Source organism: Gadus chalcogrammus, chromosome 11 (assembly GCF_026213295.1).
Source record: "Gadus chalcogrammus isolate NIFS_2021 chromosome 11, NIFS_Gcha_1.0, whole genome shotgun sequence".
NCBI classification, from domain to species: Eukaryota; Metazoa; Chordata; class Actinopteri; order Gadiformes; family Gadidae; genus Gadus; species Gadus chalcogrammus.
In genome coordinates this window covers 17,401,113-17,413,885 of record NC_079422.1, presented here as the reverse complement: position 1 = coordinate 17,413,885, position 12,773 = coordinate 17,401,113, and the positions used below count along the sequence as shown (strand labels likewise).

Genomic DNA, 12,773 nt, shown 5'->3' with positions numbered 1-12,773 from the left:
GAATCCTTTTCTAATCCTGTGTTTGTCTGTGATAAAAAATCTGCATTTCTTATCGTAACATTGTTATACTTTGTGTTGGTCAGCTTTCTCGCAATAGACTGTTCCTCCAACCTCTGTGTATTAATATCTTGCTTTGATTCAGACGGAAGGGTATCATGTTAGGATGAAGGGTAGGAGAGGGGGCAACAGTGACTAAAAGTGAATGTCATAAACAATATTTAACAATGTTTATATCTCGTTATGGTAACGGTTAGCTAGCTGGGCAGCAGCAGTCGTGACTGTAAACACGTTAAATGTCAGCCCTCTTCTCCATTTCATTTCGCTCTGTTTGTATTTCTTCAACCGTCGTTTCCTGCGGTCACACCCCGGGCACTTGTTTTTTATCTTACTCCTTAACGTTTAACTCCGTTGGGATTGTCTTGGCTCCGGATCACTCCTTGTCTTTATCTTTCTGTGCGTCTTTTGTTTGTTTTTCCTTCCCTTTCCATCGTGAGAGTGAGATAATGAATCACTGTTCTAATTAGGTCTCAAGATCCCGGATTGGAATACACTGGCTCAGAAAGGTTTTCCCATCAGCCCGAGGCCTTCAGCTTCGTCATCATCGTCATCATCATCATCTCCTCCTTCTAGTTCCTCGTCTAGTCTTCTTCTTCCTCTTTGTAGGCCAGAATGGGACCAATAATGGATTCTTTCCCTGTTATATTTTATTCTGGTTCTTGATTTCCTCTTTTTTCTTTTTTTAATAACCCCCTCCAGGCAAAATGTAAACATCTCTATCCTTAAAACGCCCTAAAATGGATTTGGATTTGAACTTATTACGAGCACTCAATGGCGTATCAAACAACGCCGTTAAAAATAAATAATTGCCTCAGTGGAAAATTATTATTTGCTGCCAGTACTTGATGACTTCACTCTGTTGTCAAACTGTGGTTAACAGCAACTGGAAACACAACTGTAACCAATAAACCGCCGATCAAGCCTCAAGTCTCAGGCGGTGCACGCTGTTGGTAAGGGCTGGGTGTGGTTACATATTTATGAGACAACTGCTGGCATGAAAAAACACTTTAGCAAAGTTTTCATGTTTCGACGTTCGTAATCCCGGAAAAGCCAAAGGAACGCTGGCCTCTTTTAAAATGTCACTGCTAATTATGTCTGTGTTGGTTTAGCTAAATACAAAAATGAAGAGGTTTTTAATAATGAAAGAACCATAATGGTAATGATTAGTGTCTGCGCCGTGCCACGGAGAGATCAAAACACAACTTGCACCTTACAAGCCCTTCCATGTCATTAGTACTTTGTACCATTTTATTCCCATTAATCCTGCCTGTTCCAGTCTGGTGATACCATCAAGCCAGATAATTAAATAACAACACAGAGGAATGACTTGGCCTCGCGGCTCGGGAATGGTTTGAATACTACCACCACCGCGACGAGACAGCGACACAATGAAGCATCAGCCATTAATCAAGTGGCTTAGCATTATTGGCTACATTAGCGTCGGCACTGACAGCACGCAGAGTAGCATTTTATGACAAACAGCACTGATGAACATGTGTCCCAGCTGAGGTCGGGTTTGAACGCCGTCCCGGGACCGCGATAAGTGCCGAGAGGGTCGGGACAAAGGGTGCTCTGCTGTCAGATGTCCTTTTTAGCCAGACATCTGTTACTGATAGGCCTCAGACAACAGGGCCTCACCGAAGACCATCATCCCTGTGTGTGTGTGTGTGTGTGTGTGTGTGTGTGTGTGTGTGTGTGTGTGTGTGTGTGTGTGTGTGTGTGTGTGTGTGTGTGTGTGTGTGTGTGTGTGTGTGTGTGTGTGTGTGTGTGTTGGATGATTTGCGCTTCTGGACTTGGGCTGTGTAGCGCTGATGCATCAGAAATATTGTGCCCGTTTTTAAATTCATTTGAAAAAAATCACCACTTGAAAAATTATGCGATGATGGTAGACTTTATATTCATCATGTTATCAAGTCCCCGAAAAGTGGTTCATCCCCTAAGACACGACATATAATACGTAAGGTAAGCATCGAGAGTACACCTCAAAGCCACTTTTTAAGGGAAAAGCCGCCTGTGAAAGGTGCTTTTCAATATCCTCCTATCACCGTCACCACACTGGTACCCATTAGTGTCCCCATTAGAGGACAGAATGCTGAACAAACTGGGTTCAATAATGACCGTAACCCCACTCACCCACTCCACGCCCTGAAGGTGATCAAGAGCAGCACCTTCAGTCAGAGGCTGATTGCGCCAATGTTCAAAACCGACAGGTACAGGAAGTCTAGTATAGCAGCTGCTATAAGGTTTTACAATGCACAAAAACCTGACTAAACTAAAATTAATTTGTAGTATTTATTTATTTATTTATTGTTTTTCAACTTTTTAGGTATGGAAGCTATCTGAGGCAATGTGTGGTGTTATGACTGCCTTGAAGCTGCAGTGGCACTGTCATTTCCTATCAAGGATTGTTACAATGATCTACCTATCTATCCATGAATTATGATCGCAGTGTATGTCCCGTGGTCCCATGGCGGCAGGCCCTGACTCAGACACCTCGCCCTGCAATGTGTGGCCGCGGAGCCCCGAGGGTCGGCCGCAGTGAGGAGAGGGCTGCGCCAGAGGGATGCTCCGTCTGGGAGCCACCACGCCGGCCATGTGTTGGAAGAACCCGTGGCTCTGCTCCAGTCAATAAACACACACTTCCTGCTCCATCCATCCTCAATGGGAGGAAAGGGCCACAACCCTCATCGCTCTGGGTGTGTGTGTGTGTGTGTGTCTGTGCGTGTGTGTGTACACATGTGTGTGTTTGTATGTGTATGTGACCGCGTGCGCGTATGTGACCGTGTGCGCGTGCGTGCGTGCGTGCGTGTGTGTGTTAAGATTGAAACAGCTCTGCAGGCTCCCTTACTCATCTGTTGCCAGACCTCAGAGGGTGACAGTTTCAACCATGAAGTCAGTCAGGACTCCTTTTCAACTTCCTCTACGCTGTCTTCAGCGCATTATGCTCAAATGAGGCTCTGTTTATAGAGCTATTTAGAGTAGAGCTCGGTAGAGACCAGTAATATAGAGTAGAGTACAGTATAGTAGAGCAATATTGCATATTTTATTCTTCTTACCTGCCCAGGCAGATGGAAATTAGCTTTTAGCTGTAATCTGGTACAAGCCATCTTTTTACTCCACATAATTAATGGACCTTGTACATGGTCCCCGTTTCAAATAAACCAAAAAAAAAAAAAGAAGAAGACTACAGTGATACTGAGTAGAGTAATATGAAGTAGAGTATAATAAAGTAACAGAGCAGCCCGTAACAGAGCAGCCGGTAAACAGAGCAGCCAGTAACAGAGCAGCCAGTAACAGAGCAGCCAGTAACAGAACAGCCAGTAACAGAGCAGCCAGTAACAGAGCAGCCTGTAACAGAGCAGCCTGTAACAGAGCAACCAGTAACAGAGCAGCCAGTAACAGAGCAGCCAGTAACAGAGCAGCCTGTAACAGAGCAGCCTGTAACAGAGCAGCCAGTAACAGAGCAGCTAGTAACAGAGCAGCCAGTAACAGAGCAGCCAGTAACAAAGCAGCCAGTAACAAAGCAGCCAGTAAACAGAGCAGCCAGTACACAGAACAGACGGTAACAGAGCAGCCCGAGCCCGGTTTGGCAGGGCGGGAGGAATTCTCCAAAGGCGTAATAGCTGTCTGTGAGATAATGAAGCTGTTCCCTCCCTCCAGTTGTTGTTCAGCAGACGCAGGGCCCAGGAGCGGGGCTACGTCATGGGCCCCGTCTACCAGGAGGTGTAGGGTGTCTGGAGGGGCCTGCGAGCCATGTGTTCTGATTCGAGTTAAACACAGACAGGAAACCGCGTGTCTGAGCTCTCTAGGACTCTGCCATCCACACACACACACACGTGCGTGGCCTCGTGCGCGTACGTACATGAATGAGCGCAAGCATAGATACACACACACACACACACACACACACACACACACACACACACACACACACACACACACACACACACACACACACACACACACACACACACACACACACACACACACACACACACACACACACATTAAGAGAATACACACACCGATATACACTGCTGTGCACATGTGTGTACACACAGAGTTTACAGGCAATAACTAAATTGTCTCTCTTGCCTCCTCTCAGACACACACACAAACACACAAACCCACACACAAACACACACACAGAAAACCACACTGCTGTGAACCCATGGATTCACACAGACAGGTTCACCAACTATCACAAAATTGTCTCTCTCATGCCCTCTCACACCCACACATTCACCACTTTTGGGCACGTTATTGTAGCAAGGATTCCTTCAATGTTCTTGGGTATTTTTCCACTTTCTCACTTTGTTTGTGATGCCCTCATCCCACCACCATTGCTTGGTAAAAACCAAAGCCACTCGCCTTAAAAAAACAGTAACCCCTAAATGCTCCCACCACCGCTAATGAGTGAGTGAAATGCTCTCAGCACTAATTTACTCATTGCTGTAAAGAATGGGTTGGAGTTAAGTAGACGCTATAAAAAAGCGAGGCAGAGAATAGGCCAAAATAGAGAACTTCTGTGTGAGTAACATCTATGCGTATGTGTTGAGTTGAGAGGACCTTTAAAAAAAAGCAATCGTCTCGAAGTTTAACAATTGTTATTTTTATTTGTAAGAATTAGTGCATTGTTTAGCTCATCATTCAGATTCCTCTCCAACAATCGAGGGAGCAGGTTATAGCAGTGCAGCCATTTGCAAGACAAATGATTTGAATGTTTGCTTTGGCACTTTTGACCTTGGCAGAGTTAACCGTTAACCGTTAACCGTTGGGATTCGGAAGTTGGTAGGATCTGAGGTTCAAAAACAAACACTGACAAGTGGAAAACCCCCTGTCCCTATCTAGAGTTCAGAGTGTGATAGCGAAGAACAATGACCCTCTGCTCTGGCTGGGACGTAATCCAACTCCTTATACTAAAGCACAGAAGCACCACACACACACTAGTAGCGTCCCTTTTGAAGTCCCGCATCGATTTACAGCAGCTGTTTCACCAGTTGACTTGACAAGAATCATACAAACAAGAGGGTGCATTTCCCTAAAGAAAAATATTCGGGGTTTACAATGGGGGCAGCACGCTGGTGTGCTCATGCACCAGGTGCACAGTATCGCACCGACAAACACACGCATACTCTTTGTCCATTAGCATGCTAATGCGCTAAAGATTACACGATGGGAGCATTAGCATGCTAGCATTCCCCCATGCCCTCCCTTAAGGGCTGATTATTGTTCCACGTTCACGCAACGCAATGACCACGCAGACGCTTCGACTCACTCATGAACCTTTATGGTTCCGCGTCGGGTTTTAGCAGGCGGACCAATCACAGCCCTTGCTGCTGCGTCACCTCGAAAGAAGGTTACAATTTCTGGGAGGCGCACGTCAGGCACTTGCGGTGGACGCAAGGAGGGTCCACAAGGACGTAACCCCCTTTGCGTTGCGTGAACTTGGGACCATAATCAGCCCTTTAGATCTGATCCAGACCAGGTCCGGCGTTGCAGCAATAAGCGCCGACTTCTGCGGCGATGTGGGGGGTATCACTTCACGGCCAATTTGTGTGACTTCATCTTGAGAAAGGAGGAGGGGGGAGGGGAGGCACGGGGGGCGTGGGGGGGGTGGCGTGTCTCACCGGGGACGAAGGACATGTGGTCGTTACACTCGTCGGCGACGCAGGAGCAGACGAAGGCCGGCCCCCCGGTGATGTTCTTCCCCCCGGTGATGTTCTTCTCGGTCATGACGCACCCCGTGTTGTTGGAGTCTTCCAGCCGCACGCCATACAGACGCTGGGACGGGTCGTGGCACAGGGTCTCAACCGAGAAGCTGCTCTCGTTCCTCCTCCTTGGGTCAGAGAGGGGGAGGTCAGGGGAGAGGGGGAGGTCAGGGGAGAGAGAGAGAGAGAGAGAGAGAGAGAGAGAGAGAGAGAGAGAGAGAGAGAGAGAGAGAGAGAGAGAGAGAGAGAGAGAGAGAGAGAGAGAGAGAGAGAGAGAGAGAGAGAGAGAGAGAGAGAGAGAGAGAGAGAGAGAGAGAGAAATCTAATGTTTAGTCATCCAACAATCAATGTTAGCACTGTAAACGATTATGGAGACTTCGCCCCGCACTGTTTACAAATCAAAAAAGAAATACACACAAACGTAGACTAAACCTTGTCTAACAGCAAATTGTTTTTACTCTTTTCCAGCATAACATAACCACCACTTTTGGATAAGCAGAGGATATGTGGATATTTATCATGAATTTATGATTGATGTGTCACTTTATTTTAGATGTTACTATTGTGGGTGCAGGCATAGCAACACACTTGTAGTAATCTCTAGTAAGTTTAAGAACCGGTCTATTTAAGATCGTGTTCTGAAAAGACAAAGGAACACGTTGATAGGGTTCAAGGAGGGCAGACAGCCAGACAGACTGTGGTAGAGAGAGACCCAGGTAGATCTAAAGATGGAGACAGTGCTGACAGACAGATAAGAACCAACACACAAAAATAGGTGCACACACACACACACACACACACACACACACACACACACACACACACACACACACACACACACACACACACACACACACACACACACACACACACACACACACACACACACACACACACACACACACACACACACAGGAAAGCGCATACGCACACGCCAAGCTACATACCAGATGGCCACGCAGATCTCCTCGTCCTTTTCGCAGATGGCAGTGATGGAGCAGTTGGAGAAGCAGGTGCCCGTGCCATTGCAGGAGGACCTCTGCAAGTCGCAGAACATGCACAGTTTCCTGAGCGGCATGGCCGAGTGGAACATGCCGGCTAGACAAGACACAGGGAAAACAGAAGACTCGGTCGGTCACGGCTGTAGCAGGGTCGACGCCATTGTGATGATACAAACACGTACAAACACTGAACAAATTAAGGATAATGCTAAACTCTTAGGCACATGCCACGTACAACCCCAGCTTGTTTAGAACGAGGATGAAAAACATCCAGAGACATACACGGTGATCATCCCCGGGTTTGGACCGATGCCAAGTCTGTGGGGAACGTCCCTGGGCAGAGACGCAGGCCATGGATCTCGTTCTTAATGGTTGTTTGACGATTCTGGTCTGGGCACCCCTCTGAAGGAGCCAAGGTTCACGGGATGGATTTCACATCAGCACCCTTAAACCTGGGTCAAGCACCGAACCAGGTGTGGACATTCGACTACTTGTAATAAAATAAAATAGAAAACAGCCTGGCTGCTCTTCTTTGTAAATGTGCTATACATTGAGAGGGAACAGAAGTCCCTCGGCGACCATACGTCTCTGGAGCTTGAAGTCGGTGGTGGTTTGAGCGTAGACACGCGAATGCGTGCGTGTTACATTGACAGAGTAAATCATTTGAATCGTTTTTTTTTACGACTGCACGACATTTGTGTCTTTCACGACGGCCAAAGGTGAATATTGAATATTGAATTATACAGTCTTTCCGTGACTTGCTCTAGGGACAGGGACAGACACATGAAACATTTTAGCAACGATATATTCTAGTAGTCTGGAATCAGGAGAGTAGGTGTCGAAATTTAATTCATCTGTCTGTGTACACGTTGTAGGAGTTGTGACAATGCGGGGAATGAAGTACCGGGGGGTTTACGAACGCCCTAGTCGTTGGTTGGGGGCATCGTAGTGCATTCCAGGGGACAGATCACACTCTTTTGACTTCTTTTGAATATTTCATTGGCCTTGTTGCCCTGATCCAACGCCCTGACTTTTATGATCTGACTCATGTGAAGACATTCCCTTTTTGTTACCCATTCTAAAAAAAAAAAATATTATTATTATTAGACACCTTTAAGACCGTCTTAGTTAAGTGTGTTTGTGTTATGTGTGTGTTAAGTGTGTGTTAAGTGTGTTTTAAGCGTGTGTGGTAAGTGTTTGTGCGTGTGTTAAGTGTGTGAGTTAAGTGTGTGTTAAGTGTGTGGTAAGTGTTTGTGCGTGTGTGTGTGTGCGTGTGTGTGTGTGTTTGTGGCGAAGATGCTGCCCGTTTTATTCACTATGATCGTTTTGCTTAAACGATGGCACTTGCAACTGACAACAAGTAGAAAGTGAATACATATCTGCTGTCATGAAGGAACCGAAAACTACACACACGGGTGAACCTGCACCTACAAGTGAGTCGTTACACACAGGAACGCACACACGCGTGTATGCACACACACACACACACACACACACACACACACACACACACACACACACACACACACACACACACACACACACACACACACACACACACACACACACACACACACACACACACACACACACAGCAACTCAGGGAGATTCCAAAGGAAGAGACTATCAGATATGATTGAGGGCCAATGCACCATGGTAAAAGCTCTGTCTCTGTTCAACTGCAACCCCTGCAGATCAAGAGGTAGACAAAACATTGTTAGGAAGAGAGCCTACTCCGACTCACTCTGCCCTATCACAGCCTCAGTCTGGAGGCACATATCTTAAAGAGCTTTGGGAAGCCACACGACACACTCTTTAACCAAGACTGGGTTTTCAGAAGAAAATAAAGAATGGGAGATAGATCGATTGGACAGAAATACTGGCAATTTACGTTTGTGTGTGTGTGTGTGTGTGTGTGTGTGTGTGTGTGTGTGTGTGTGTGTGTGTGTGTGTGTGTGTGTGTGTGTGTGTGTGTGTAAGAGTAAGGGTGAGAGAGAGAGAGAGGGAGAGAGCTGGAGAAGGAGAGATTATGGTAAACCATATTCTTTGGACGGGGTTCGTAATTGACTTTCAAGACACTCTCCCAACCTCCCCCACCAACACTCAAACACACCCCCACACAGACGCACACACACACTTTCATCAGGAAAGCCGCAGACTTTGTGCTGGACCCGGGTAAGGATACACCCACCCCTGACCCTTGGAGAGGAATAAAAAGCGAGTGATTTAGTGTCCCAGCGCCGGCCGCAGCGAGGGGAACTGAAGTGGATCCAGGGCGTAATGGAACAGGAAAGAGTTGTAAAAGCAGAACGCGTTTCAGTCCACTGTTGTCACCTCTGCAGTGAACTCACGCCGTGCTTCAACGGTGCATCGTTGAAATCCCACACACAGATCATGTGTCGCTTTTCCTCCGTGGTAGTTTCATCGATCAGCCTGGCCCACACCACTGCTTAACCACGCTCTGTGTGAAGCTCATGTTTTCTTTTGATATGAAAATGGAAAATCCCAGAGAGAGGATTGAGTCATGGTTGGAGGAAAGATCTTTGTCAGGTGAACGCTCCGAAGATTAAATCCTTTTAAACAAAAGTGGAAAAATGGGGCAGATTTCCTTGGCTGGAGGAGAGATCATAGTCAGGTGAACGCTCCGAAGATTAAATCCATTTAAACAAAAGTGGAAAAAGGGGGCAGATTTCCTTCAAAACGAACTACAAACTAAACACTAGAGATGGTAAAAAAAAAAGGCAATGCTAGTTCCAACGTGGTTGTCATGAAAGGGAGCACAGGTGAAGGGGGTGAAGGTGGAGTGAGAGGGGGTGGAGGGGATGGTGGAGGGGGTGGTGGAGGGGGTGGAGGCGGGTGAGAGGCGTGGGTGGAGGGGAGTGAGGGGGTGGTGGAGGGGCTGGAGGTGGATGATAGGGGGTGGTGAGAGGGGTAGGTGGAGGGGTTGGAGGTTGGTGATAGGAGGGAGTGGTCAGAGGGGGGGTGGTTCTTGCCGGTGTTTGGGTAACTTGCGGAGGTCGTCTGTGTCCCTGCCGCTCCGGGATATTTTGTCTGTTTCTCGAAGCGCCTGGTTTCACGGGTTCAGGACCACCCGTCACGGCACGCCTGCAACCCGCCTAACAGGACGGAGGAGAACCGGGGAAGCAGAACACGCTCGGGTACAGGACAGAGTGGTGGTCTGCCCTCCATTCCTGTCCCCCAAATGAGGGAAGACAACTGGAAAGGGGATGCATTACTCTCACAGCAGGGCGCTGGGCCCGCGCCCCTCTGCTGAAAGTCATACTCCTCTCCTCGCACTCCCTCCCTCCCTGCCTCCCTCACTTCCTCTTCTGACAACAAGCTGTCTCCTCTTCCTCCACCACTCCCATCCCATCCCTTGCCGTGACTTCCTCCTAATCTGCTGTCGCTCCTGGGTCGTTCCAACTCCCTTTTATTCCACCACTCCTCTTGTTTTTCAGGGGAAAAGAAACAGATTCTCTCTCTCTCTCTCTCTCTCTCTCTCTCTCTCTCTCTCTCTCTCTCTCTCTCTCTCTCTCTCTCTCTCTCTCTCTCTCTCTCTCTCTCTCTCTCTCTCTCTCTCTCTCTCTCTCTCTCTCTCTCTCTCTCTCTCTCTCTCTCTCTCTCTCTCTCTCTCTCTCTCTCTCTCTCTCTCTCTCTCTCTCTCTCTCTCCGCGAGGCCAGTCCCGGTGTGAATAACTTTGGCCTGGCCGCGCAAAGTCGACAAATCTCAAGAACTCGGGGAGAGGTCGGTCTGAATGACCTTTTCTCTTCTCTTTCTCTTCTCTCCACAGTAGGACATGCACATCATGAACCCAGCGAACAGGGTGTGTGTGTGTGTGTGTGGGGGGGGGGCATCAACAGGGAAGGAGCTCCAGAAGGGGCCGCGGGAGAGGAAGGAACCGGGAGCTTCCTGAGAAGGCCGGAGAGCGGATGGTCACCCACATCCAGGGGAGGGAAACAAAAGGGGCCGTGAGGATAACAGTGCAGTGGGCTGAGATAACCTGCTGGGAAGTAGGGGGGGGGGTTCTCTGGGAGGGGGGGGGGGGGGGGGGGGGCAGCCACGCCCTCCCCTTCACCGAGGCACACTGGAGGAGACCTGGCTCGGGTCGTACCCCCACTCAATCAAATGTGTTGTGCGTGTGTGGTGTGTGTGTTGGTTTGGGGGAGGTAGGGCGGGGGTCATGTGTGTGTATGTGTGTGGAAGGTCCTGTGTTTGCGTATTTATATGTGTGTGTGCGTGCGGCTTTAGAATTGCTGAGGACATATGAGAGAGATGTTTTCTTTGTGTGTGGTGTGTGTGTGGGTGCTCACGCTCATGTGTGTTTGTGGTCATGTTTGTGTGTGTTTGCTCATGTGTGTGTGTGTGTGTGTGTGTGCATGTGTGCTCATGTGTGTGTCTGTGCTCATGCGTGTGTGTGTGTGTGTGTGTGTCGAGTGCTTGCGCCTGTGTGTGTGTATGTGTGTGCGCCTGTGCTCATGTGTGTGTGTGTGTGTGTGTGTGTGTGTGTGTGTGTGTGTGTGTGTGTGTGTGTGTGTGTGTGTGTGTGTGTGTGTGTGTAAGTGTGTGTGTAAGTGTGTTTGTTTGTCACAGACAATACAGCAGGACCACACAGTGCTCCGGTATGTGGGGTTTCCAGGTTGAACATGAAGGCCTCTTAACGTGGGAGGGCAGCTGGAACAAAACAGCCACCACCAGAAAGGGAAGGAGAGATGGACTTAGCACAAGGGAGCATAGTGAGGAAAGAAGAGATGGAGCAGAGAAGAATAAAGGGAGTAAGAAAGCGTGAAGCTGGTATTTTAATGTGTTAATAGGAAGGGGAAATCCCACACACCAGGACCAAAGCTGCCGTTCTCCACAGACCAAGACGTAAACATAAACCGTTTAGGCCTGACAGCTATAATAAGGCAACGTTTTATATGGCCGCGAACAGAGCTGTCAGGTTGACTTGGGTTGGTCATTAGCCAGTGCTGGTTTTTTAAATCCTCTTTGGGGGAAAGTACTTCTATAAACAAATGGATCCAAACGGATCCTGATTCTGGCAGGGAAAGGGCCAGGTTTACGGAGGTGATATCCACTTCAGTGTTGGAATGAACTCCTGCCAAAGTGAGCGTTAAGATCCTAACACCACTTTAACAGGAGGCAGCAGAGAGAGTGTGAACGTACGGTGAGGTAGTTAAATGCCATAGTCCTTGGTTTGTTTTTAATCAATAGGCTACTACTGCTGAGGGGAATGCAGCACATGTTGGTATATGTTGTGCACAAGTTTTTATTTTAATTTTTATTTTATTCTCACCCCCACCCAGATATGAGGGCGCCTGTGGGGGCTGATATAAACTTGGGTGTTTGTTTACCTCGGTTAACAATGGTGGTGACCTACGGGCCTGCTATTTATATACGTGTCCGCTACAAATACACTCCACACACTCAGTGCCTGAACAACGTTGGTATAGTTTTATCATTAACATCAAAGACAGCAAAACAAATAGGCTTGCGGTAACATATGAGCCTTTTAAAAACACGCATTTTTTTTATTTCAATTATTTTATTATGACGTTTACGGATGACCAGGAGTCCGTTTGAGTGTAGTTAAATAATCCACATTGTGACTGACCGTACCACCGAGTTCAACACAGCGTGTGGTGTGCGTAACCGTAGCGCCCAGCTCCCTCCCTGTCACCTGTTGCATCGGGATGGGTGTCTCTGACCAACTATGCGCCACAAGTTTTGGCAGGAAAGTGAGTGGTGCGATCCGCTTAAACTTTCATTCTTTCACTTTTTACTCACCCCAAAAAACTAAATAAAATCCATTTACTTTCGCCGTTGTAGTAGGCCTACATATACAGCACTCGTGCAAGAAGAATATGAATCACAAGCGAGCCACTCACCTATGGAAGCCCCCGACTCCAACACGAACAGGGTCAGCATGGGGAGAAGCGTAACGCAGACAAATAAAGGGAATCGAAACTCCATATTGTTTGTTATCTGTCCCTTTGAACCGCTAGT

The 12,773-nt window shown here is 47.9% G+C and overlaps 1 protein-coding gene across 1 annotated transcript in view; it reads right to left on the bottom strand.

Moving 5' to 3' along the window:
• Positions 1 to 12,773, bottom strand: part of LOC130391723 (TGF-beta receptor type-2-like) — a 28,787-nt gene that overhangs the window by 15,820 nt on the left and 194 nt on the right. Inside the window, exons 1-3 of the mRNA XM_056601971.1 lie at positions 12,656 to 12,773; positions 6,716 to 6,866; positions 5,688 to 5,896 (exon numbers count right to left, since the gene is read on the bottom strand). The exon at positions 12,656 to 12,773 is cut by the window's right edge and continues 194 nt beyond it. Coding sequence (XP_056457946.1) covers positions 5,688 to 5,896; positions 6,716 to 6,866; positions 12,656 to 12,740 — 445 coding nt within the window. The 5' untranslated portion in view covers positions 12,741 to 12,773. The remainder of the gene's footprint in view (positions 1 to 5,687; positions 5,897 to 6,715; positions 6,867 to 12,655) is intronic.